The sequence below is a fragment of the Drosophila willistoni genome (genome assembly GCF_018902025.1).
Source record: "Drosophila willistoni isolate 14030-0811.24 chromosome 2R unlocalized genomic scaffold, UCI_dwil_1.1 Seg167, whole genome shotgun sequence".
NCBI classification, from domain to species: domain Eukaryota; kingdom Metazoa; phylum Arthropoda; class Insecta; order Diptera; family Drosophilidae; genus Drosophila; species Drosophila willistoni.
In genome coordinates, this window is record NW_025814050.1 from 9967298 (window position 1) to 9993776 (window position 26479).

Genomic DNA, 26479 nt, shown 5'->3' on the forward strand with positions numbered 1-26479 from the left:
TTACGATTGAATGGCATTTAATTTCTATTTATTTTTAATTATAGGTAAGTTAATATGTAGTGGAAAATTAACTTCAACTTAAAATTGTTGCTGAAATGGATGGCAAAACCATTTTATATTGTGATTTAGTAAACTGAAGTTTACGAGGGTCTCACACAAAATGATATTCTGAGCAGATCCTACTTGTATAGGTATATGTACTTGTAAAAAACTTGTTATAAGAGGATTTCTAAGGAAATAATCTCTCTATCTCTGAAGAGATATCTGTTATCTTTTTAGGAATTTTTATTTTATTTTGCATGTTTTGTAGGTAACCAATTTTATCTGTAAATATTTCAAAATTTATTTTAACCAATTTTCGAGCACAGTGTTTGCCCTGTTTATTTATATTATGTTTAAAAAAAATTATATTTATTTATTTAAGTTTGAATTATATCAAGATTTTATTATATATGTATGTGGTTTTAGCAACAAAGGCAAGTATTAATTACTTCAATTGACTATATAACTTTAAGTAAAAAAAAAATGAAAAAGATAATTGAAATAAAGATTCGTTCATTATTTAAATTTAAGCAAGATAGTTAAGCAATCAGCTTTCTTTGATGGCAAATAGTTCTGCCGGCTCAAAGTCAGCACAAAAATCTTAATTATTATTTGCAATTTAAATACGATTTCAGTTACCGATTTCATTCAATTTGTTTATATTATCGGAATCATAGTCGATAAATAAACTGTTAGAATTCACAGCCTGTGCTGCCAAATTAGCTATTTTCCCACTAGATCTAGTGGGTTGCAACAAGGAAATGCGGGATAAATTGTGAAATAGCGGCTAGCGGGAATTATAGCTATTTTTCAAGAAAAACAAACTTAACTTTATATTTTGAAACATTTAGTAACTTCGTGTATTTTTATGCTCTATGATGCCACATTTTCATACGAATTGTATTTTTTTGATTTGAATGGCAAAAAAACATTGATAAGCGAAACGAGTATTCAGTCTTATCGTTTTCTGTGAAGTTTACTAAATGTTTCCCAATTTTTAAACCGCGAGCAAAAGTTGAAAATGCGAAAAATTCACAATCAAAAACCGCGTGGTAAAGACCCTGCATTTAAAGATTGGATGACTTTAAATGCAGCTGATGCGGGTAAATGTTATTGCAAATACTGACATTAGTCAAAATTAATATTGTCAAAACGAAGCAAAGAAATAGGTACCGCTAATACAACTTTGAACGTCATTTACCATATTTCCTTATATGGTAAAGCTTTTGTAAAGCTAATATTTTACAAAATTGTTAATTACAAGAAAAATGCTGCCACGATTACAAATTACCAGCATCATGTTAGAGAAAGATAGGGACCAATGAAACCTGCATAAACCAAGATGATGAAGATAAAGTCATTGATGAAATCATCCAAAATATTGAAATAAACCAAAAATAAACAAATATTTTCTTTTTTTTTGGCTACGAAGAAATATTTCTAGCTTTTTTCAAAGGCTGATTTAGTGTTTTGATGCAACGAAATGTTGGCAGCACTGTTCACAGCGTTGTTAAGTGTACACAAACTCTGTTATACTCTTTTTTTCTCTTGCCAGAGCGAGAGAGCATTTTTGGTTTGTTATGCTCTTTGTTAAACATTGGGGGAGGGTAGGGTAACTAATCATTTACTTGTTTACTTACATTTCCATTAGCTAAATAACAAACACAAATAACTGGATTGTTTTCTATTTTGAAAAATAGGATTTTCAAAGATTTTTATTGAGAAAAAACGAATTTTAAAATACTTTATTTTTTAATAATTAAATAATAAACCAACTTTCTTTAACTAATTAATTTTAAAGATATTAAAAATATTTTCTCAGAGCTATACTTATAATTATTGTTGATGTGATTTGAAATGTTATAAGGTGAGCTATATTATTTGTGAACAACTTAAAATTTAATTACGTTAGGCTCTTATTTTAAAACAACATATGAAAACTTTCAACATATTTCGAAATATCAGATAAATAGCTTTTATAATTGTTTCTTTAATTCCAAATAATACATGAGTTAAGACACTTTATTCAAGTATTCAGCATAGCGACATATCTCCGCCCAGTACATTTTTCTGGCGGAGATATGTTGTATTTTTAACGGCGAAGATATGTCGTTTTACAACGACATATCATCGCCGGCGATCTGCGCAGAGATACATATGTCATTTCAAAACGTCACCCGACACTTTATTCAAGTATTCATATGTATGTATTTATAGTGTAGAGTATTCGCAATTCAACTACATTGTATATCGGTTATATACTTTATACCATATTCTTGATTTTGCTTCAGTCGCAAATCAACACGCAGACGTTAAAGTCGTTACCAAAAGTGCGCGACGGCGCTTGAGTTTAGGGGAAAAAATTTGTTGTGTGTAAGAAGTGAAAAACGCGACGTGCATAGGAGGTAAAAAGATACATAAATACATACATACATACTAATGTATTCATGTGTGCGAGTGTGTGTGCATAAGTGTAAGCAAAAATTGCAAAATGTTGTTCTCGGAAGTTAGGCCGCCTCCCTCCCCACCTAGCTACAAACCCCCCCGTCACTTATACTTGTCTGTTTTTGTCATTCGGTGACTCGAACAAAGGCTAAAAAGAAAAGCCGCCGTTAAAGTCGCCGCCGACGTTGACGTTGCCGCTGCCGTCGCCGCGTCGTCTGTCATTACCGATACAAACCAACCACCCCCTCTCATCATCTTTCCAACTCGCCGTGTTTATTTGTGTGTGTGCGTGCGTGCGTTTGTTGCCTATATTTAGCAAAAAACAAAAAAACCAATTGGAAGATTTTTGATTTGACCTTTTAAGTGCAATTATTAGGCAAAGTCGAAATGAAAAGTTTATTTCACTTTTGTCAGTGTATGAGTGCGGCTTCCTCTTGCTTGGTATTTCTGTTTTTTTTTTCTGTCTCTCTCTCACTCCCTCCCACTCACTTGAAATATGTGCATGTGTGTGTGTGTGTGTGTGTCTGCATAAGAAAAAATCGATGCCAGACTCCCTGCAGAAACTTCATTCAGTAAAGCCGCAGTAAATTTTACAGTTAGACAAAGTTAGCTTTCTGTGCGAATGTGTGAGAGAGTGTGTGTGTCTCTGTGTAGGTGGCCAATAACACCGGAAATGAAATTTTTCCGTTTTTAGCAAAATAAGTAAAAACTCTGAAATATATGGCAAAAGTTTTTGTATCTATTGTTGTTTTTTTGTTGCATCCGTTGAGCGAATAGCAAAAAAAATAGACATAAAATAGTTTTTTCTTGTTGCAAAAATCAGAGCAAAAATCATGTTTATATATAGAATCGTGAGCTTGTATACATGTGTGTGAGTATTTGTGTGTGGGAGGTATGCATGCGCCTGACTCTCCTGTCTCTCTCTCTCTTTCTCTCTCTCAAACTCCGACTCCTATACTCCTTCTCTATGCCAAAAGTGTATAGAAAATATGAATGAAGATAAGGAAGGCAAAATGCGACGACAAGGCAGAGGTAGAGAAGGTGCAAAAGAGTGGGAGTAAGAGAGTGAGAGACTGCGTATGGTGGGCTCCTGTTGTTGTTCTTGTTCTTGTTGTTGTTGTTTTTTCACACCAGCCAATAAAAACGTGAAAAATCAATGCACACAAAAAAATACAAAAAAAAAATGAATTTTGTTGCTTGAACGATTTTTAATTGGCTAAAACAAAAAGTAAAACAAGAAAAAAAAAAAAAACTTGTGTGTGTTCTATAATGTGAAAATCATTTTCCAGAATTGCACAGAAATGAGGGCGAACACAAAGAGCGATAAAATAGAAAAACTTTTTGCCGGAGCATGAAAATTCATCTCAAACGTGTTAACGGTAAATGGGAAAAGGACCAGGAAATGCCACTATACAAAAAAGAGTAAAACAGATGGAAATAGAGAAGAATATATGTATGTAGGTATATACATTTAATCCAGGGACTTGTGAGTTTTAATTAAAGTTGAATCAATTAAGGTGAAATAAGTAATTAGCCATATAAATAGACCGCAATTATCTATCGCTTAAAAAAATGGTAAGATTTAATTTTATCAAAAGACAAAGGGATATCATAGACACTTAGTACACGATTTATTGTAAATGCTTTTCGCCCTTTTCATATTTTTAAATGTTGGAAAAACCGTAAAATAATCTTTGCCTCTGAGACCAAGTAACGAGCTTAGCCCAGCTTCAGTGTCTTCCGATATCCAAAAGATGTACCTAGATATGTACATTGGATAAACTATGTTAACTCAGCTCCATATCTATTTCCATTTCTCACTAGAGTTGGCCAAGTTTACTATCAAAGGCTTCAGGAAATATATTTTTATATATGCATATGTAGGTACATACTATTCAGATATGTACATATATAGTTTTTAATTTAAGATAATATCTATCAGATTTAAAAGGTATAGTAAATGTATGAAAAACTATCCTTTAAATTATTTTGACATTCATTTTTTACAGATTCAAGTATAAACTGAATCCTTAATACAACTTGTAATATTCTTTTTTGGGTTGAATATAGGACAACACATAATTTATTTTTCTAAATCAACAACAACGAATGATAGATCAATAAATCATGGAATTTAGGATGTTTTGATCAACTTTTTCTTCCCCCTTTATGCCGTTTCACAGCCAGTTTTGTGGTCATTTATGACAATGTTTCAAAATTCCCCTCTTTCTTATTTTCTTTTTTATTTTACACACCATAGATTCAATATACCTATATATATTTGCCTCGATGTAAACAAAAATTTCTAAGAAATTGTAATGATATTTTTATTGTGACAAGGGGGAAAAGGTTTTTTGATTCAAAATTGTTGTCTATAACAATTTGTGGAGTTTCATTTTTCAGCTTTATACACAGAACTTTTAAAATCCTATCATTGCTTTTTGGTAAAGGGTCTCGATTACGTTAAATTAATATTAATACAGTCAGAACAATAATACAAAAATAGGTAAATATTTTAAAATATGTTTTAGCGTGTATGATATAATTTTTATGCAGAAAAATAACTGGGAAATGGGGATAACTTTCGTCAAATTATATCATCGATATATCTATTAACTAGCAGTTAACTAAAAACATCCATAAACAACGAAACATTTTTAAAAAGAATTTCATAAAAATGAATATAATGGAAGCACTTGAGTTAATGCTAATAACTTAAACTGAAAAATGGCTGTAAAAAAAAGTTTAATTTGGCTTAAAATTTAGACCAGCTTTCGGTTATTTCTGTTAAATGTTGTATTATTTTTATCCCAATACATATATATTCTTTATTACTTTTCGGCAAATTGTGATGACACTTGAAGTAGGAATACTTAGTTTCACTCTAATCATTACAGTCTAATGTTTCATATATCGCTCACATTAAGATATAATGAAGCCATACATACATACATATATACATATATCGCAACGTTTGCTCTCATGTTGCACATTCTCATCAGAAGGATACATCTAATTATTGTGTATTCAATTTAGAATTTATTGCATATATCCTTTCGAAGTTGTGTATACCCTCTTCTTAATATACGGGTAATTATGTTCTAGGATTCAAACTAAAGTCAAGGTCAAAAGGAGGGTCATGGAGAGGCAGGAATAAGACAGGCGACAAACACTTTGCGTGTCTGATAAAATCAATTAACATCAAACAAATTTCATTCCACACCTAGAACACCTAGTCTGGTGTGTTCCACTTTCTCCTCCTGCCTGTGTCATAAACATCAATATCAATTTCCTCAACAAAAACGGAAAATATCCATATCCTTTGAACAAACAGTGTGCCTGCTCCACATGAAGGCAGCAGAGCAGCGCAACGTTGTCGTTGTCGTCGTCGTCAAAGTCAAAGTCAAAGGGAAAGGCATCTAAATCGCACGCGCGCCTAATTGGTTATCACACGCTACTGAAATCAATATTAATTATTTATTAATAGACGCCGACAGCGGTTTTACACACAACACAACAACACAGAGTATTACGAATTCTCTACCGAAATCTCACCTCATCTTTCTCATTTGCAGAGTAACTTAAACATTTTGATGATGAATTCAATGACCTGAAAAAGAAGTAAAGAGACGAAGACGACTAACAAAAAAAACAACGCCAATCACTTTCACAAGAGTCGTCGTCGTCGTCGAGGGAGCGCCTTTTGTGGGGGCGCATTGATTACATTTTCATAATCAAAAAAAAAAAAAAAAGAAAAGAAAAACGAAAACACAACAATAATATAATAGACAAGAGTCAGCCCATGGTTTCAATGAAAATCGCATAATGTCAGCAGCAGCAACTGAATCGTGTGGAGCACGCGATTCAAACGGCGCTGAGGCTGAAACTGAAACTGAAGCAGAGGCGTTGGATAAACTGCTGGAACTGGAACTGGATCTGAAGGCGGTGTCCGACGACCCCAAAACGCAAACAAACACGGAGGCGTCCATCGATTCGGAGGTCGCAGCAGCAGCAGCAACGGCAGCAGCTGCTGGTCCAGTTTTCCAAATGGCCAGCAATGTGCATGTTGATGGGGATGTGGTGGATGTCGATGAGTTTGACTCTGTAATGCCAGATGCTTGTGACCAACATAAGCAAAAGTATGTCGCCAGATTGTAAATTAATTAAAAATTCTACAACAACGAGATTAATTTGATTCATTTTCTTCTTTTTTTTTGTTCTTTTTTGATTTCAGCGAACAATTGCATTTGCAGTCGTCACTGGAGCCCATCTCCCTTGATGATATACCCGAGCCTATTAAAGTTCTGGATGAGATAATATCCGAATTTGAAGAAGCAACAACGAAACCGGTGGCATTGCATAGCAATAGTGGTGAAAATCAATCAGAAGATGATGGCTACATGAGTCTGAGTCGCAAAAAGTAAGTAACTAAAGAGTAAAGAGGGAAAATTGTAGGAAAATTCGATAAATAAAGTAGTAAATCCCCTCAAATTAAGATTTTGTGTTAGATCTGGTTAGTCTTGTTAACTTTCCACTGCAGATCCTTTTTAGAACATTGATCCATGCATCCATGTTCAATTTTTGACAAATACTTGAACATTTTTGAGCATCTCAGGTTGTAGAACTTTAATTTCTTACATTTGCCCATTGATTTTGGCACTGGTTTAATTTCAACTGAGGAATCTGAAGGGGAGTATAAGGAGTAAAAGAGATGGTTGGTATACATTTAGAATTAAAGTCCAGCCTGGTAACTTTCCAAAATCTTCTTTTTTCGTCTTTTGACACAATCTATAAACTTAAACGTGCCCTTGAATAATATCCAAGTCAACATTTCTGATCATGTATGAGTCATTTTTGAGTCCTCTATCTCTTTACGGAGGAAAATGGTATTCAACCCGAGACTATTCTTAAAGAATGGCTTATGATCCATTTCACATTAAATAAATAAATTTTTGATTGGCTAAAAAGAGTCAAAAAAGACTGATCGAAATAAGTTCTGTCCAAATAAGCATCCAAACAATCGTCCAAATAACCATCCAAATATTGAGACTAAGTTATCGTTTTAAAATTTTAGTTTTCCCATTATAAAAACAAGTTCACCATGTTTTGAATTTCATAAGAGTGTACATTTTTATTGAAATTTATCCTGCAAAAGTTTCAGTTGTTCGTAAATTTATATCATATCAATGTCAATGTATTTTTATAAGTTGCTAAAAGCAAAATTTCATTTATTTAAAATCAATTTTAACTGAAGATTCTTTTTATTATGTTATGTGTTGCACCCAAATTTCTGTACATTGGCTTTGTGAGAACATTGTAATTAAAAATTTTTTTATATTTTAATTGAAATTTTGAAAATTGTGTTTAAGTGAAAGTGCACAGATTGTTTTTAAGCATCAAAGTTATATATTTTTATAAAAAATAATCAAAGTAATCACATTAACGTTTCAATATACAGTAAAAACACGTTTTATGGAGTTTGGCGGTGTCAATTGCAAATTTATATATTTAAATTCTTATTTGATTGATTATTTAGCAAAAAAAAAAAACTTTGAAACGTTAAAAACATATTTATATAGTTGCAATATACGATTTTTTTTTTCTTAACGCGGACTGACTTATGATCCCTTTTTCATTAATATGTTGTAATTTAATTTATTTATTTATGTAATTTCGACCCCTTATTTGATAGATAGTTTGACTTTAGCTCTTTATTGTTGACTATTCCAAAGTTGAATGCAGAAAAATCCAGGAAAAGTAATTAAATGGACATATAGAAGGAATTCTTTAACCCTTTCAAGATTAGTGGGCAAATATTTTGTTAGATATTTAGTTAGTCAAAAATAATTATACCTAATATGTATAGCTATATTACTCAAATTTTAGTTAGGTCATGAAATGCATGCTAATTTTCCTATAAAAATTGTTGGTGCGCTATGTCTGTACAAAATTATGGCTTCAACTATAATAAGCATGGAAAATAATGTATGCCTTACCCTTATTTTTGATAGCATGTCCAAGAAAGACTCGGAAGATGTTCCGCAGACACCCAGCACAGACACCGTACCCGAAGGCAGTTTCAATGAAGTCGACGGCACAGCCGAAAATCTAACGAAATTATCATCCGAGGCGGAGCATGGTCAGGAAACAAGGGAAACAACAACGACGCCGCTTATACAGACAACGCTGGTGAGTACCACTCACAACCTCCCACACAAACACACAAACAAACACACGAACACACTCATCCAACCATTCTACTTAATGGGAAACCAATTAACCCAACCATAACTCTTATGTCTATTGCTTTGCCACCCATTTTTTAGCCCAAGGCACGTAGTGCCAACTCGACGCCAGCCACCAACTCAAACTACTCGAGTCTACCGTGCTGTGGGGCAAGGGCCTCATCCAATTTGGTTGGCACTTCCGTGGCAAATTCCTCTAGTGGATTGGAGGCCAACAATCATCGCACCGGCAGCTGCAATGGCAGTGGTGAACGAAATGCACTGGGCATTGATATTAGTGCTGTGCATAATGCTGTGTTACGTGGCAACCTGGCCAAATTGCCTGAACCTATCGTAAATGAACATCCGGTTACCATTTATCCGGGTCCATCGGCCAAAGCAGGCGGTGGCAACGGTGGCGGCGAGGGCGCACGTAGTAAACGTTTATTGAATTCGGTTGAAAAACACAAGGAAGTTTGTCACATGTTGAATCCACATTCCAATAGCACGTCAACATCATCGGCATCGGCATCGTCTGGGTCTGGGTCTGGGTCTGGCTCTGGTTCGAGTAGTGAGGCATCGCCATCGGCCTCCAATTTGAATGTGGGAAAATTGGGTAAAAAGGATGATGACTACTCGGAAGACTCGCTGGAAGAGTCAACCATTTCCACAGATCTAACACCAGTCAAACAGAATGGTGTTGCCTGGGAAATACATTTCAAGAGCAATAAAAAGAAATCATCCGGTTCAAAAAAGACATCCGGTGCATCAAACAAAAAGGTAATAAAACAACTAGTTCACATTAAATTGATTACTTCTAATTGAAATCATCATTTTATCTTGTAGCATCAGCAACAACAACAACAACAACGTTCCAGCAATCAATTGGCCGACTTTAACAATAGTTTCGTCTACAACGAGCAGAGTATGCTGGGCAAGGGAACTTTTGTTATACGCCGCTCCACGGCCAAGAAACCGCCGCGTGCTGCTGAAATTTTTAGTATACCAAAACCACCGCGTACATCGTTAAGCGGGGGGATTGGTGGCGGAGCTGGAGCCATAAGCAATGAGTTCTATACCAGCGACAGTGAACAAAGCGAATCTGCATCTCTGCCACCAGCACCGGCACCTGCTCCTGCACCACAACAACCACAAGCACAGCCATCGACGGCTCCGTCCGAGATGAATTTCATTTACAAGGAATGCGAAGCTGCTGCAGCTCATACCAGACGCGGCTTGGAAATAGCCGCTGCTCATCGTGCTGCTCTCTCGCTGGACATAGCCGAGGCACCCGATCAGTTTGCTCACAATAAACCCATCAAAAGCAAAACGGCCATGTTAACCGAAAAACGTTTGAGTGCCGAATCCATGCCGGACAATACATCGAGCAGCGAAGAGTTTGATGAGACACGTTTGAATGGAAACAGTGGCTACGATATGTATGCATATAATGCAAATGGTAAGGATTAAAAGTGTTTTAGTTTGGTTTGTAGGATAAGTTTAGGAATATTTCGATTATAGGTTAACTTTAAAAGAAGAGTTTTGATCTTGTGTACACAGCGAACTATTTTTTGATGAGTAAACTATGAAGTAGTAAAACCACTGATAAAAAGAGGTAATACTTACCCTCAAACCTGAGTCTGTCCACTCATTATTATGTGCTAGACGATGGCATTAATAGATTCAAAAGCATAAACGATTTGGTTTGTGGTTTTCAAAAGGTCCTACAACTCACTTTACTCGTTTGAACTCGTTTGAAAAATTCTATCCAAATTATCTTTTGCATCTTTTTTCCTTATAATAATGAGGTTATACATAATTTCGTTTACCAAACCTGAGTCTATATTAGGTTTCACATTTTTGAACCAAATCACTCAATAAGATGATGAAATTTAGCATTTCTAGAGTTGTTCTTAGGTAATTTTAAACAAATCTAGTCTTGAAAACAAATATATACTTACATATGAACCAAAGTGGGTCGTTGGTATGCTGGTTCAGGGCATTTTACACAATGAAACTTAGTAAAAGTTAAAGTTATGCGGGTGTTTCAGTCTGAAAGAAATCAAAACAATAATCGTTAAAATAAAATTTAGACAAACTGAAGGAATTTTGAAACAAACTGAAGAAAGGAAAGTGATATTACAAACATTTTATGGGTAATAAAAATCAATTTTGTTAAGATTGATGGAATTCGCCTTATAATTAATAGATTTATCATGGTTTACTTTCACCATCATTTCCAGCATAAAGTAGATACAAAACCAAACATTAACAGTTTTTTTTAGAAGCTAAGACCATCCTTTAATACCGTTCTACATCAATCGTCAATTGACTTTTAACTATTCTCTCTATCTTCCCACAGATCAACGTGTTTCGAATGCCACAACGCCTCACACCGATTTGGCACCCACTTTGGAAGAGGACGAAGAGTTATCCGATTTTAGTTACGGCTGTGCCCCACTCAAACAGATCGAGCATAACATCAGCGCCCTGTTACGCGGTGATCTGCCCATTGTGGGTCAACAGGCAACGGGCATAAGTAATGGAGTGGGTGCCGCTGCAGTTGGTGCCTCTTCTGCTGCAGCAGAAGCTTTGCATGCCAAGCGAGTGCTTGAATTTCGACCTGGTGTGCACAAATCCGAGAGTGCCAAAGAGATGTTGTTATCTCAGTTGCCCGCTTTGGGACCTTTGCCACCATCGCCACCCAGTTCCAATCCGGATATGTTTGATTACGACGCTCCGTTGCCGCCGTCGCCGGTGGAGCCACGCAAGCAACTGGAACTGCCAGCAACGGCTGCTTCTGCAGCGCCACCCAATCGTGGCACCACTGTGGTAGAGGTGCATGCCACTGCATCGGGAGCTGCTGTCCATAGCAATAGCCATACGCGCCGTAGCCGGGATAATGTGGCTGCAGTACGTCATTTCACTGATGAGCTACCCCCGCCACCGGCACCGGCCCATCAATCAGCCAGCTTTGCCGAGGGTCTTACCGGAGTTCCCATTGTTCCGCCACATCGTGGCAGCGGTGCTGCTGGTGCCAATACAATGAAGTCTTGGAGCATTGACTCACAATACCGCAAACGATCACCGAAACTATTCGGACACTATAGCAGTGGCAGTGGCATAACCACACCCACTGGCCTGGGACAGATGCCACCGTTACCACCGCCCCCAGTGCCCCATATGGGTACAATTGGATCGTGTGGCGAAGGCGCCACCGGTTCCTATCAACGCAGGTACATCAACTATGGCACCAAACGCAGTTTGAAACAATCGCCGCGTGAAGAGCATCGCCTGCAAACCTCATGTAGTCTTCCTGAAACGCCAATCTTTGCCAGAGGGTAAGCCAAAGCAAATGATTCTTTAAACATTTTCAAAGAAACTAAACGTTTTTCCATTCTTCTGTTGTAGCTGTGACATACCACGTACGCCATATCGACGCCAAAATGAGCCTGTGCCAGTGAGTGGCTCACGAACAGCTCCAAGATCCAGTACATCGAATAGCATTAATATGGGCACTTCCATTTTGGGAATTGGTGGTAAGTTGGATACGGAAATGTTAGGACTTAAGAAAGCATACTCTTCAATTTCAACAACTAAAATCGTTTGTCCGATCATTTAACTCTCTGAGTAACTTTGGATACATGAAATTCATTCACTCCTAGATTAAAGCTTAATCCTTGATAAATTTCGCTTTTAAAGATCAACTTGAAACGATTTTATTTTAGTAGAGATTGATTTTTTCTTGAGATTTACTAAACTAATGTTTTAATGCGTCCCTTTTTGCAGGTGGCAATTATGGCACTGCCCAGATCTGTCGCCAACGTTCGATCAATCATGCCTTGGCCTCGAATGAGATGTTACGTATGACTGGTGCACCGGCACGTGGTTGGTATCCGAAACAACGTGGCTTACGTCCCGCATCGACCGAAAATATTGATCGTTTGGCCTCTGTTCGTGTCTGGGACAATCCGGCTGGTATGTCCGGTACAGGACAATCGCGAAAACCTCTAACATTGCCACCAAATTTAACGCCATCATTTTTAAATAAATCACCCCGCGAGGCATTGCGTCGTGTCACCAGTTTGCTTATTACCAAGAAGAGTGAGTGAACTCAAAGACCCTTTCATTGAATTTATATTAATTTGAATTCTTTCTCGATGCAGAGAACAATAAGGAGCGCAAGCATAAGGCATATTGCGATCAACCCATGGATGATAATAATAGCAAGCATGCCTATGAATTTGAAACGGGTTAGAATGAGAATACAACTATTGATCTCTATGTCTAATAAAAATTAATTATTAATCTTCATGCAGGTTCAACTAAACGCAAGGATAATGCCAGTCGTAAGGATAATGGAGCTACACCCAAAACTAAAAAGAAAGGTCTATTTAAATCTCTATGGAAACGCACGAAAACTGCCTCGCTGGATCAATAGAGGAATATCTAAAACACAAGAAAACCAAAACTCGAAGCAAGCCTAATCACTGCCCCCACTCCTCGTCCCTAACACCATATATTTATATATATATATATAGTATATAGTTATATACACTATATAAAGACGATGATAATAATCGTGCACTTCAATGTACATTTGAAAGAAATGAGAGTTAAATATGCAACAACAACAAACAACAAACCCACAAACAAAAACCTCACTGACCCACTCACTCACTCACTCACTCAAACTTAAAACATTTCACGCTCGTGTTCGTATGTTCAGCTCACCTTGAATTTTTCGCAAAAGCAATTTATATATATATATATACATACTAATATATATACTCTCACTTCGTAACTAAACAAATATATAACGTAAACTGAATAATTCCAAAAATGCACAAAGCCGTGAATCGTAAAGACTGAAATGAGTAAACAAAGAAAAACAAAACAAAAGAAAAAAAAGGAAACAAACTAAAAAAATTAAAAGCAAATTTAATAATGAACATATGAAACTGAAACACTCCCCCATGGAGAAGAGTGTGAAGCACTGAAAAACACCTCAATTTAATTAAACCATTTCCAAAAACAGCCAGAACCATACCCTGACCAGACGACAGACTCCTCCCCCCCTCCTAAGAGCTACCAACAACAAATATCTTGGCACACAACTAAAAGTGAAAAAAATTGCAACAAAAACAAAAAAGAAACCGAAAAAGAAACAAAACATGTGTGTATTACGCGTATACAAGCACTGAATTTATATATATATATATATTTATATATGTATAACTGAACCATTTAGGGTTCTAGGCAGCATTACTTACTTTATCAATATGGGGAAAAATGTTTGATATTTCAAGCACTTCTTTTTTTGGTTTATTGTTGGGTATTAACATGATTTTGCAAAAGATGAAGACAAAAGAAATGATTGGCACGCAACTCGCGATTTTATATACTTTTGTCTGATTTAATGACTGACTAATTTGAATATAAAGATTATTAACAAATGGTTCTCACTTAGCTGAACTATTTTTGCAACTTCTAAAGCAGAAATCGAAATGTTTGATAAGCTTTTGATCTTAGCTCGATCAGTAAATTTTATTTTCTTAACAAACTAAAGAGACGCAGCGAATAGGACAATGGTTATAAGTTATTTTAAGTCATTAATAGGCTTAATGGAATTCAAAAAGAGTTTTTATAGTTCATTTTTTTTATTTTCAATTCCGATAAAAAATTCTATAATTTTGTTTTTGCGGATACTTTTTTACTTTTACAATCCTTTAAAATTTTAAAGATTTTAAAATGGTTTATCTTAATTTCTTTGTACAATTTTAATTCCTTTAAAACGTAAACAATTTTTGAATTTGTTTCTTTATCAAATTGATCATTTTTGCAAAATTATACAAACTACGGCCGTGTCGTAGTTAGTCGCCAGTCTTTCTGGTTAAAAACTTTTTTGGTTGGTTTTTGTTTTTATGGGCAGAGTGCAATAAATTCCAACAAAAGTCCATAAAATAACACTTCAAAAATTTATACGGTATAATTTTTTGTTTCTCTCCAAAAACCAACCAAAATATCATTTATTTCCACATGCAAAAATTTGGAAGATTAATGAGTTACGCCCTCCAGATTTCAAAGAATGTTTGATAATAATTATATGGAAGAAAAAACCAAAACACAAAAAAAACAACTTTTCGAAAACTATTAAAAAGCAAAACCTTAACTTAACCCAAAAACGATATGAAAAAATAACTTTTAATAATAATGCTCAACTCTAAAAATGAAAAAAGAAAATTGACTTTACCAGTGAGCATTTTGATTTCTCGAGACGAGATAATGCAGAGAGATAGAGAGAGGCAGATGATAGATAGCTAGAGGAGAAGAACAAACTGTAAACGTTTACTAGTCATTACATATTTTTTATTAAAATAAAACAAAAAATTAAATGCAATTAACAGGCAAATACACACACACACACAATACAAAAAAATACACCTACACATTTATATACCTAAACACAGTCACTTGAAAAAGCCAATGGACAGCAATAAATTTTTTGGCAGCATTTTATTGAGCCAACCAACAGAAAAATAAGAATAAAATGCAACAGAAAAAAAGTAATGAAGAAAATAAAGTTGAAAAGTATTATTAAAGAATTATATTATATGCTATAGCAAGTTGGTATTTATTATAATTAACTATATATATATATTTATAAATATATATGTGAATATATATATATATTTCAATATATATGTACAATTATTTGAATTAATATTATTGAATATATTTTTTAGAAAAGTAGCATGAAACAAAATAAAAAATAACGAAAACAAAAATACTTGTATTTTATTGACTATTTCTAAATATAATAGGTTAAAGTTTGGATAAATTGTACATTCAAATACGAGAGATAAACATGAAATTAATAATAATCATTTCTAAAACACGAAAATTTGTTTAAGGGTTGAGACAGGACACCATTTAATGAGTACGAAACATAAAAATGCCTTAAAAAAAAGCAAATACCTTAGAAAACTTATTTCTATTTAATAGATCACTTTAATTTAAAGCAAATACGCGAAAACGGTAAGTAGACATCTGCGTTTTTTATGTAGAAGTAATTTACAAAATAAAATGGCTTTGAGATGAATAAACATATAATTCATTTTACCTTCTTAGGTGAAGAATCAATTAGCTATAATAATATAGTAATCAGACTGTCATTTTGGTAAACCAACCTATTTAGAATGGATCCAGCTGTATTTTGCGTATTTAAATCAATTTTCCTAATGTGGTTTTTAAAAAAGCAGTGAATAAATAGTGTTCTTGATTTCCAATCAACAAAATTATAAGAAATAACTGTATGACATCTCTTGACACTGTCTGAATTGACCCAAGCTCCTCTGTGTTATTTAAAGGCTCCAACATTTTTTTAAGACTTCTCTTTAGTGTAGTCCGAATTGGACTAATAAGTATATTAAATACATCAGAGTTTCAATTTGCGTTGAACATATACTTTGGGTAGTTTTAGATTAAGAAATTTAAATATATAAATCTATGAAATTAAACTATATTATGAAGAAGCATTAAATTTTAAGAAATTATTATGTGTGACATAATTCTCAAAAAGTTGAATTTCATAAATCAAACACACATATTTTACAGTAAATATATACATACAAAACATATATGAATATGCGAAATCGTATTTTGATTTGCGTAGCAAAGCGAGAATATGGTATAGCTTCCATAGGAACGATCGGCCTTGTGGATTTCCGACCGTTTACATAAAAGATTTTCCGCTTTCACATCTTTTAGGTAAGGAAAGATAAATACAGAGTTTTGCAATGTATTAGAAACGTTATTGAAGTTAGCCAGCCCTCTAATACAGAATAGTCAAAATTTCAGAAAATTCACAATAAAATCTCTTTTTAACACAAAGCTCATAAATACGCAACATTTTAATTACGTTGAAGTTATGCATTTGTTATCTATAATCGCTCATCATTTGAAATTTTTAAACGTCATGCTATATCTGCGCAGTGTTTATAGTATTTAAAAGAAATGCTAGGTCAGTACTTTAATTGTTAGCGATAAAAACATCGCAACGTAATGCTCTGATCGAGTGTATGGTATAAAAACTAATAATAAATAATGCATAATCATTCTATTGCGTATATACGCAGCTCACAAGTTAAGCAAACCGATATATACCAACTGTATCAATAAACCGCTAACAGATCTAGAAAATAATTATAAAATTTTTCACATTTTAAGTTAGTTATTCATTTGTTGTTTTTTATTTTTTTTATTATTATTATTATTTTGTATTTTTGGGTTCTGGGCACGTGTAAATATACAATACAAAATGAAAAAATTAAACAATAAAACAAAACTAAATAAACTAACTAATAGTATCAGACGGTGAGAAAGAAATCAACAATCCCTTTAATGGGGGACTCCATTTCGATAAACATTTCATAATTGAGAATTGTTTATCAATTTCGATTTGTGGGCTTGAAAGATAAATAATTTCATTCCCCTTGATTTTTTTTTTGTATTTTTCTTGTTTGTTTGTTTCTTTTTTTTTCGTATAACAAAAATAAATTTCTTGATTAGATTGTTGTTATTAATAGATATTACAATTATTATTGGGGGATGAAGATTTTTAAATTTACTTAGATTTCGTAGGCTAAGATAATCTCTAAGAAACTGCCCATTCATTCTGCATCTGTGTGTGTGTGTGTGTGTGTGTGTGTGTGTGTGTGGGTGTTTGTGTATGTATGTTGGGTGTGTGTTTGTTTGTTTGTTTGTTTGTATATGCAGTCTAAGCCATGTAACTATATTCATCGCCCGAGTTTGCCGTACGCTCTATATATTGTTTATCAATTAACGATTCCACGCATTTCTTAATCATCGCAATATTGGGCGTAAAGCTGACTTTTGATAATGAAAGGACCTGTAAAGTATAAAACAAAAAATATATTAGTAAAGTTTGTTGGTAAACAAAACGATGCGAAAACCTTTAACTTGAACTACTACTAATACGTAAAGAAAATGCAGCTTATGATTAATTACAAAATTCAATTAGGAGCTAATTTGTCTATAAAACTATTCTTTCTAGATCGACAAGTCTTTTTGTATGCCTATTTCTTCTTACTTTGTTTGCAAATTGAATAAAATCTATTCTATTTTAGAAATCTATTCTGTTTCACAGTATATCAAAGCAGTTCTTCGGTCTTTTTAGTTACAGACATCTATAACCCATACCGAGGGGGAACATTAATCGAAGCAGAAAACCATGAAATTTGTTTTTTGTTCTTTTTGAAATCAGACATCTTAAACATATAAACAAAGAGCTTAAATCGAACAAGCAAAACTTTCTTAACTGAATTTTGGACAAATGTAAATTAAATATAGGTTTTTACACTAAATTTGAATCGGAAGTGTCAAAATGGAGAAAAAACGAATTAACAAGAATCTTTTCACTCTATCCTCAAATAATTACTTGTTCTTTATATAAAATAATAATATTCAATTAATATTCTTATTCATTTGAATAAATAATATTGTTGTGAAAATGTCACTTAAACTTTACATGACTTTTTTGCCGACTTTACAAATATCTCATGGACGAAATTGTTTTCTACTCTATCCTAGATTTTTGGTTACATGAATACAATGAAATATTTATCATATGGGTTAAAATGCTTTTTAGATTGTCTTGCTAACCAATGCAATAAAGGAAAACCCACCTCCTGTATCAGTGCATTGTGTTTTAGGACTTTGCGCGCCTTCATTATACGCACTATGGCTGCTTGCAGAAATAGTTTTCGATCTTCATCAACCGAATTAATTGTGTGCTCCACCTATTAAAAAAAAGAGAAAACACAATTGATTAATGGAATTAAACAAGTTTTTGTCACGTTTTAATTACCTCCTGTGGCGTATCCTTTTGCAGTGCTGAGCTAATTTTAAATTTCGTCCTCTTATTTGTATAATCGAAAGTCAATTCGATACGCGTCTCACCGGAGAGATTCTCAGAGCTGGCACTCAACAGCTTTGACTCAATCATTGGCTGCATATGCTTTTGAAATGTTTCATCGCTTAATTCCAGTGTATTTTGTATCTCACGACATGTCAAACTGTCGCATGTCTCGAATAGTAACATAATGGCCATTTGATAGGTCTGCATGGTCACAATGTATGATTTTTTTAGATGGCTTAATTTCAATTCACCATGGCACATATGATGCAGCCAGGTTAATTTTCGACCGCTAAATAATTTATGATAATAGTCCTCAAACTGCACAACAAAAATTGACACACAAAAATCAATGCACATTTCAACAAAACCTTAATTATAATATCATTTACCATTTTGATAGATTTTTCAAATTCCTGTGGTACCGCAAATGTTATAAATTGCGTTGAGCCCAAAGGCCAAGCTCCAGCTTGTAGTACCTTAATCGAGAGATTTATGCCTGTTTGTTGTTAAAGCAAAATATGTTAAAAAATCTGATTTACTTTTTAGACTTTATATATACTTTACCCAAATCAACATTGTTGTCCTTCAAATGATTGTTAAACTTATTATTCAAATCTGTTGATACAGAAATATCCGTAAACATACGATGAAGTTTATTGGTGAATTCATAACCGCAGGCTTGCTGTAAATAAATTCAAATATTAAAGAAAATTTAGTTATTTAAATAATCTTTCTTTACACACACATTATGAAAATAAGGCAAAGAATTCAATTGAAATAATCCTTTACACCGATTCAAGCCTATTTTTAGCTACATTAGATAGTTCATTAATAAAAATTCATTACATTTACTTTGTATTTTTGTTATTTAAAATTAAAACTTATCTTTAGCATCAATTATTAGCTAAGACGAAATGAATTTTGTATATTAAGAGGGAAAGTTCCTCTAATTTCAGTCTTTTCAAACTTATAAATTCACTGAAACCTATTAAAACTGATAAATTTGCCTTAGACAGGATATAATTATTTTTTTTTAACTGTTTTTTCAGTTTATCCTATTTAAAGGTATTCAAACAATGAGTCGCTGCATTTGTCAATTAAAATTGTTCATGTTAATTCTACATGTTTGTCTAGATTTCCACCTTTTTGAAGTTAATCAAAACAAGGTTTGTGCTGCCTATGATTAAAAATCTTCTAAGTTAGTAAGATTTATTGACCTTATATTTTGTTATAGCTTTATGATCTTATATCTTTTGTCTTTTGTTAATTTATGTTATATAAACTAGTTGATATTTCTACAATATAATGCCGATTATGATGTCGATATGAAAAGACTTTTAGAAAGATTTAGCAAATCGAATGACCTCATTTTTTTGCTGAATTGAAAATTAATTGTGTGAACTAATTCACGACTAAAGAAAGTAGGCAATTTACGAATTTAACAATTTAATCATTAGACTAACTATCTTCGACTCGAAGATAGATATTACATAGATACAACTGAAGTGAGTTTTAGACAGATCTATCTTATCTAATGACCTAATTCTTTTAGCTAAACAGTAATCAAATTTATAAACATTTTCTTATCTATAAACTCGTTATTTAGATTTAACCCTAAAGAAAAGTAAGCAATTTATCAGCTTAAGAACTTAAACAATCGAGCAAATAACTTCGATTTGGAAATTCTGAGGTAGAAATTACAGAGATACATCTAAACAGATTTTTAGAGAGATCTGATTTTAATGAATTAATTTTTTCTTTCTTTCTATAACGAACGATTTCTTATTCTTCTTCTTATCTCCAAACTCATGTATACACATTTAAGGCTGAAGAATAGTTTGTTTAGTATTACCTTTAAACGATTGATCATGCCCTCTTCGGCATCCATACTCTGACTCTGTTCGTGTATCAAACGTTTCGCCAATAATCGACTATAGAACTTCTGATAGACATCCTTATCCTCGATATATTTGAATATAGTTATGTTATTTGTCAATTTTTGATCAATTTCCGCTTCGCAGGTTTTCGATTTCTTTAACAGAGTATCACAGTATTTGGCCACAAATTCGGCGCTGCGACATGGCTGCCGCTCACTAGGACGACGATTGATCACACTGGCGCATGCCTTATCCAATGCACTCAAAAATAATGAATCATTCTCAAAGACATCCGCAATTAGCTCTTGATATTTTTGATGCACTTTCAGCATGTTCTCCACAAAGGCTATGTGTATATTTTCACCTTTCAGTGCGGCAACCGTTTGCAGACCCTCGTTCTTAATATGCTCAAGGAAGGTTTGTATTAGCTCAGACTTTAGATTATCGGGTATAGGTTTAAGCACAATATACATATTACGTAGATCTTGACGTCGTTCCTCGGAAACCATTTCATTACATTCCGAATATATAAAACCCAGACGATCATTGATAAACTTCTCTTCACATTGTTTACGCAATTTGGGCAGTGAGCTAACATGTAAGAATTTTTGTGCACGTTTACTTTCATATTCCAGTATCTTGATCACTTCCTGCATATATTGTGAGACATTGCAACGTTGCAATAATTTATTCGCCTCATTCGTATAATAGTCACCACTAGCTTCCAGCATGGGTGCCTCGAAAAGCTCTTGATATAGTTTCAATGAACCAGTTTTCTTATAATCCTGTACTTCAACAAAACTATGTATCACTCCATTTATAATCTGAACACGATGTGAGTCCAATGAACCATTACTGGCACGATCAGCAGCAATGCCCTCCAATATGTGACGCACTAGCTCTGTGGCCAGATATTCAACCATATATAAACGCCAAATATCAAGGCCAAGTTCACCAATTTCCATTTGTTCGGCGGCATCGCTCGACAGATTGCCATAAAACGATTCGGTATCTGTTATTTTTTGCTTCTTTATATGCTGTTGATTTAGATAACTGCAAAAAAGAAGAGAAAAAATCAAATTATTAAACTGTTATTTATACTTTGCTTTAAAAATTATTTTAAAGTTAAATTTGTTTCGAACTTTTAAATATTATCATAAATTTTACGGTTTAATTGAATGCAACTTTAATACGGTATTAAGAACTTTTTAAGGAACCTTTTAAAATGAACTCATAGAAAATTTATCAAAAAATGCCAGACCACTTTTTTGGTCGAGTAAAATAAGAAATAGTTGACTTAGTTTGGAACATTTCTTAAATACTAAAATAAATATTTTAAATTTTGTACAAAATCATAGAATCCTTTGAAGGTCGATTAACAATTTGAAAACTTTTCTAAGCAGTTAATAACATTTTCTCATTACTTTACATACATATTTATCTACATATTTAAATGAAACTGTTAACTATTGACTTGAGCTATGTTTATCTTTATGGTATCAATTGAATTTAAATAAATTAAAAGGATTTAATCAGATTTAAATTACGTAATATACTTTACATAAAAAATTCAATGATCAAACTTTTAAAAAAAGTATTTGGTATCAAATTTTTAAACAAAAACCCTTTTCTAAGGTGAGTTTAGTTTATCCGCAAAGTAATAGGCAAAAGTATTTGTGGCTCTTTTGATATATCTTACATGTACAGCTGATGTAGATATTTAATGCCTTGACTATATTCCATCCATGTGGTATAGTAACGTTGCAGCAAATCCGGCTTGCTGCCAACTGTTGCAGTTGTTGTTGTTGTTGAATTGGCATTAGCTGCATCATTTGCTGCTAAAACCTTTTTATTAAGCATCTCCTGGACATGCGATTCAAGGAAAATCTTTGTCTCGCTATATAGACGATCGGCCATCGGTTCCGGTTGTGCCACGCATAGCGTATAAACATCACTGCGGAATACAAAAACCAAATATAAGTAAGAATAAATTCTTTATATACACAAAATATGTATATATGGTTTCCATGTAATTGCAATCAGGAGCGGTGTCAAAAAAAAAAAGAAAAAAAAAACACTTTCAGGTTTTCTATTAGATTTTGTAATAATTTTTTTGGGTCATTTTTACGTTCTAGGGAGAGTTTGGCATATTTAGATTTGAATATCCTTACATAAAATTTTAAAAATCTCTATTAAGCTTTTTCTCTATCTAGTTTTTTTCAAATTTTTACTCTAAAATTAAATTTTATAAATATAATTTTAAAATTTTTACTTTTTGAGGGTGAGAGATTTTTCTTATATGAAATAAGTAAACTAAAAATGTTTAGAAAAGTTTTGGCTTAAATTGCGCAGTAAGAGCAATATTCAAATTTACATTCCAAATTATATGTAGGTACATATGTATATATATATATCTTTTATTGTCTGAATATATGTAGTTTCTTCGTCAATATTAAACGTTTGTTTAAATTTCTCCGCTTTTTTTTTTTTTAATTCCATTACTATAATTCCAAAAAGGAGCCTTTGTTTTTCAAACATTAAAACCAAAATATTCTTCACTTTAAAACCGAAAGATTCCTAATCACGATGACAATTTTTTGTTGTGATAGGTCACAATCTTATATAATTTCCTCTGTTTTCTTTTTTTTTTCTTTATAATATTAATGTGCAGCACTCAAAGATAAGCCACGAAATCTTGATTTATGCGGAAGAACCTTCTCTACATGGCTGTAATTCCAACACGCTGTTGACTACCTCGAAAACATCAGTCCGGCCCTGATAAATTGAAATTAATTTTTGGTATTTTTGTTGTTTTTGTTTTGTCATTCGGTTTTTTTTCTTTTTTTTTTGGCAATTCATGCAACAGCGTCACGGGCATTGGGCTGCGGTGGAGGCGGCACTCTACTTACCTAAAGCTGGTATTCCAAACGGCGCGTTCAACTTTGCTCAATGTTATCACCGATTCGGCTATGCAACGGAGCCGTGGCCAGACTTCCACAAATTCCACTATTTTCGGCTTGAGAGACATCTCCTGGTTTGGGGCTCAATGCTGAATGAGATGTGAAGAGGCAAATGTGAGGATGATGAGGGCTGGCTTTGTGTGTGTCTGTGCGGGCGCTGTGGGCTGTGATACAGAGTAAAAAAACAACAAAAAAAAAAGAGACGAAAGAGATGGCCAAAATGAATTTGGATGTATGTATGTATGTATCTATGTTTGTCTGTCACTTCGCGCGTGTGAGTGTGTGTTGGCTATACATATATCTAATTGCCAACAACAACAACAAATTGTATTACACGGCGACGACCCTCAATATGTTGCATATAATCAGCAGGCCAGGCCAGGCCAGTCTGATGGACGTTCAGTTCCATTTCGTAGTTGAACTAAGTTTACCTTGCCTTTCACTCTGTCTCAGTCTCGCTCTCTGACACTCTATATGTGTGCTCTCTTTCCCTGACAGTCGTCGTCACGTTTGAGAGCTTCTCACACTCACCAAAGCTACTTAATTACGCTACAAACTAATTTAAAACGTTGGAAAATTTGTTTTTTGTTGCAATTTTTTTTTAGCTCCGAAAATTAATCAGTGTGACCATATGGTAAAATACCAAAAATTAGTATTTTTTCAATGCGGGCCATATGTAAAATATACCGCACGATTTTGGTAATAGGGTGGACTTATTGCGCATTAGTTTTTATATTTCTACTTTATGACGTCATACATATTCAAACTGCGTATTACTACTTTATAAAATATTAAATTTTATCTCGTTTTGATTTGAGGAAATAATAAAAAATAGAATTCTAAGTATTTTTAAAAGAATATTAGAATAACATTTGAAAAAAACTTAACCGTCTTACATTTTATTTTTAATTTATTATTTTCGGCTGAGAGAAAGACTTTGATTTTGGTTTTATAGCAGAATTGCATCCGTGATAACAGAGTAGTCTTAAAAGATTTTTCATCACTGAAAGGTTGATTAATTTATATATATATATTATAAAATACATTTCTGAGCAAAATAGGTAAATTGGCATAAATACAATTTAAAAAATTACTGAAATTCTTAAAAACTCTTAACTTGGTAAAGCTTTGCCATATTTGAACCGATTGCCAAAAGTTGTATGCCAATCTGCATTCAAATCTCAGGAAACAATTTTTTTGCCAATTTTCGTAAAAAATAAAAAGTAATAAAATAAAATTTTTTTTAAAACTTTTAAATAATCTCTAGTAATTTTAAAATACACTAAATTGCAATTTAATAAACAAATATCTTTTTGAAATCGGTTAGAAAGTGGCGAAAATTGAGTACGAATGTTTGAAAGATAAACAAAATATTTATTTTTAAAATTCTAAAAAAAAAAAAAACAAATGGATTAATCCGGCATTAAGAACGTCTTTCATCTAAGTTTATCATTCTTTTTGATTGAAGTCTTAAATACATATTAAACAAACGTTTCTATTCGTTTTAAAGTTAAAATAATTTCAATATATACCTTCTTATATAGTCAATTTTCGATAGTTTTCAAATGGGAGTTTCAATTATAAATTAAAGTGGTTTATAATTTTTGGAAAAGTTTTTTAGATGTAGTTTTTAAGAAACCACTTAACGGCTTTTAAAAAATAGAATTAAACTGTACCCAGCGTGGCCCAAATAAAAGTAATTGCTTTAATATTTCAGTTGACAGCAGGATTATGGGATGTCCTTTACCCAGATGAAATTAAGGACAATATAGAGCTTAGTTCCGTATTTTTCTCAGCAACTGTTGGCAACTTTTCCTTTTAAAAAAAATGGGTTTATCTCAGCTTCCTGAAGGACTTTTTACCATCTGATAGTGGCAATCAATAAGCTGAAAAAAATATCCCTAATTTGTTCTATTATTAACCAATTTACGCAAAAATAAATTAAAAACTTGTTGGATTTGTTTTTTTATTATGTTTTTATTTTTTAATTTATCCAGTTGATCATTTACTATAATTTACTAATCGTTTTGTGTAATGTTTTCTTCTCACTTTCTTCGATTTCAATTGTTAAATCTTTTTGGTATAGTTTTGGTTTTTGGAGAAATTATCGAACAAAAAAAATGTTGTAAATGTTTGATTTCAGTTTAATAGCTTCAAAAACACAACACCTAATAGATAATTTTTGTTTCATTTTGTATTTGTTCCTTTTTTTTTTTTTGGGAACCAAATTTTCTCTACAATTTCGTCGTATGAAATTATCAAAAAATTTGAGTTTAAAAATTGTGTGTTTTTGTGTTCAATTAACCAGTGGTTCAATACTCATTTTGCCATCTACCCAATCGCTTTCTATATTTTTCTTTCCTCTTTTTTTTTTGGTTTTTTCGTTGATTGTCATGTTTTTTAGCCATTAAAATTTAACTGAATTTAACTGAATAACTTTTTTAACATGATGGATGGGTGGTTTAGGAAGATATAATTGTTTAATTGTTTTTAGAATAAGTTAAATGATTTTTTGTTCATTATTGTTGTAGCTCTTCATGTTTGCTATGTAAGTTCGTTTGTTTTCTGCATTTTGTTTTTTTGCTAATTCGTTGAAGATTTCTATTAAGCATGCAATGCTCTATATACGACTTTTTTGTAGTTGTTTTCTATAGATATATTAACTATATAGTTTCTATATGTATGTTTATGTAGTCTATGTTCCATTTAGTAAAATTTATCTCTTAAATTAAATACCCTTGCAATAAAGTTGAAAATTTATGAAATTACAAAAATATTATTTGCTAATAATATTTGATTTTTATGACAAAATTATACAGTTGTGTTCACAAAAATAGTACTGCCCATAAGCTGTGGCCTTAAAATTTATCAATTTTGTAAACTCAGCTATAAATTTTTCTATTAATGGACATTTGTATGTATATATTATATCAATTGATCTAGTTATTAAAGTCCTATTAACATTTGACTTTAAATAAAAGCTTTGTTTAG

At 32.9% G+C, this 26479-nt stretch overlaps 2 protein-coding genes across 4 annotated transcripts; one reads left to right on the forward strand and one right to left on the reverse strand.

Moving 5' to 3' along the window:
• Nucleotides 1-2342: 2342 nt before the first annotated feature.
• LOC6644443 (flocculation protein FLO11) lies at nucleotides 2343-13308 on the forward strand. Of its 2 annotated transcripts, XM_023176675.2 has the most exons (11): nucleotides 2343-2447; nucleotides 6063-6626; nucleotides 6722-6907; nucleotides 8499-8676; nucleotides 8814-9491; nucleotides 9558-10170; nucleotides 11074-12052; nucleotides 12123-12250; nucleotides 12501-12815; nucleotides 12878-12964; nucleotides 13031-13308. In XM_023176675.2, exons 2-11 carry the CDS (start codon nucleotides 6313-6315, stop codon nucleotides 13150-13152), a joined length of 3600 nt encoding a protein of 1199 aa, XP_023032443.1. In that variant the 5' UTR covers nucleotides 2343-2447; nucleotides 6063-6312; the 3' UTR covers nucleotides 13153-13308. The 2 variants fall into 2 exon arrangements, with proteins under 2 accessions (XP_023032443.1, XP_023032444.1); XM_023176676.2 differs by lacking the exons at nucleotides 2343-2447; nucleotides 6063-6626; nucleotides 6722-6907 and adding an exon at nucleotides 7729-7803.
• Nucleotides 13309-17290: 3982 nt separating this feature from the next.
• Nucleotides 17291-24103, reverse strand: LOC26529179 (cullin-2). Of its 2 annotated transcripts, none has more exons than XM_015178075.3 (9): nucleotides 24020-24103; nucleotides 23438-23652; nucleotides 22228-22482; nucleotides 20504-21581; nucleotides 19216-19333; nucleotides 19041-19147; nucleotides 18601-18969; nucleotides 18419-18532; nucleotides 17291-17622 (listed from the first exon to the last, which is right to left on the reverse strand). In XM_015178075.3, exons 2-9 carry the CDS (start codon nucleotides 23554-23556, stop codon nucleotides 17491-17493), a joined length of 2292 nt encoding a protein of 763 aa, XP_015033561.1. In that variant the 5' UTR covers nucleotides 23557-23652; nucleotides 24020-24103; the 3' UTR covers nucleotides 17291-17490. The 2 variants fall into 2 exon arrangements, with proteins under 2 accessions (XP_015033561.1, XP_046866492.1); XM_047010536.1 differs by having other exon boundaries at nucleotides 23920-24103.
• Nucleotides 24104-26479: the final 2376 nt, after the last annotated feature.

Bases quoted from the DNA above. Each gene is read 5' to 3' on its own strand.
- LOC6644443 (XM_023176675.2), top strand. From the start codon at position 6,313: ATGTCAGCAGCAGCAACTGAATCGTGTGGAGCACGCGATTCAAACGGC. The intron at 9,492-9,557 runs GTAATAAAACAA...TTTATCTTGTAG, and splicing joins CCGGTGCATCAAACAAAAAG to CATCAGCAACAACAACAACA. The intron at 10,171-11,073 runs GTAAGGATTAAA...ATCTTCCCACAG, and splicing joins GTATGCATATAATGCAAATG to ATCAACGTGTTTCGAATGCC.
- LOC26529179 (XM_015178075.3), bottom strand. From the start codon at position 23,556: ATGTCTCTCAAGCCGAAAATAGTGGAATTTGTGGAAGTCTGGCCACGG. The intron at 18,970-19,040 runs GTAAATGATATT...TTTGTTGTGCAG, and splicing joins TTGAAAAATCTATCAAAATG to TTTGAGGACTATTATCATAA. The intron at 17,623-18,418 runs GTGGGTTTTCCT...TATACTTTACAG, and splicing joins ACAATGCACTGATACAGGAG to GTCCTTTCATTATCAAAAGT.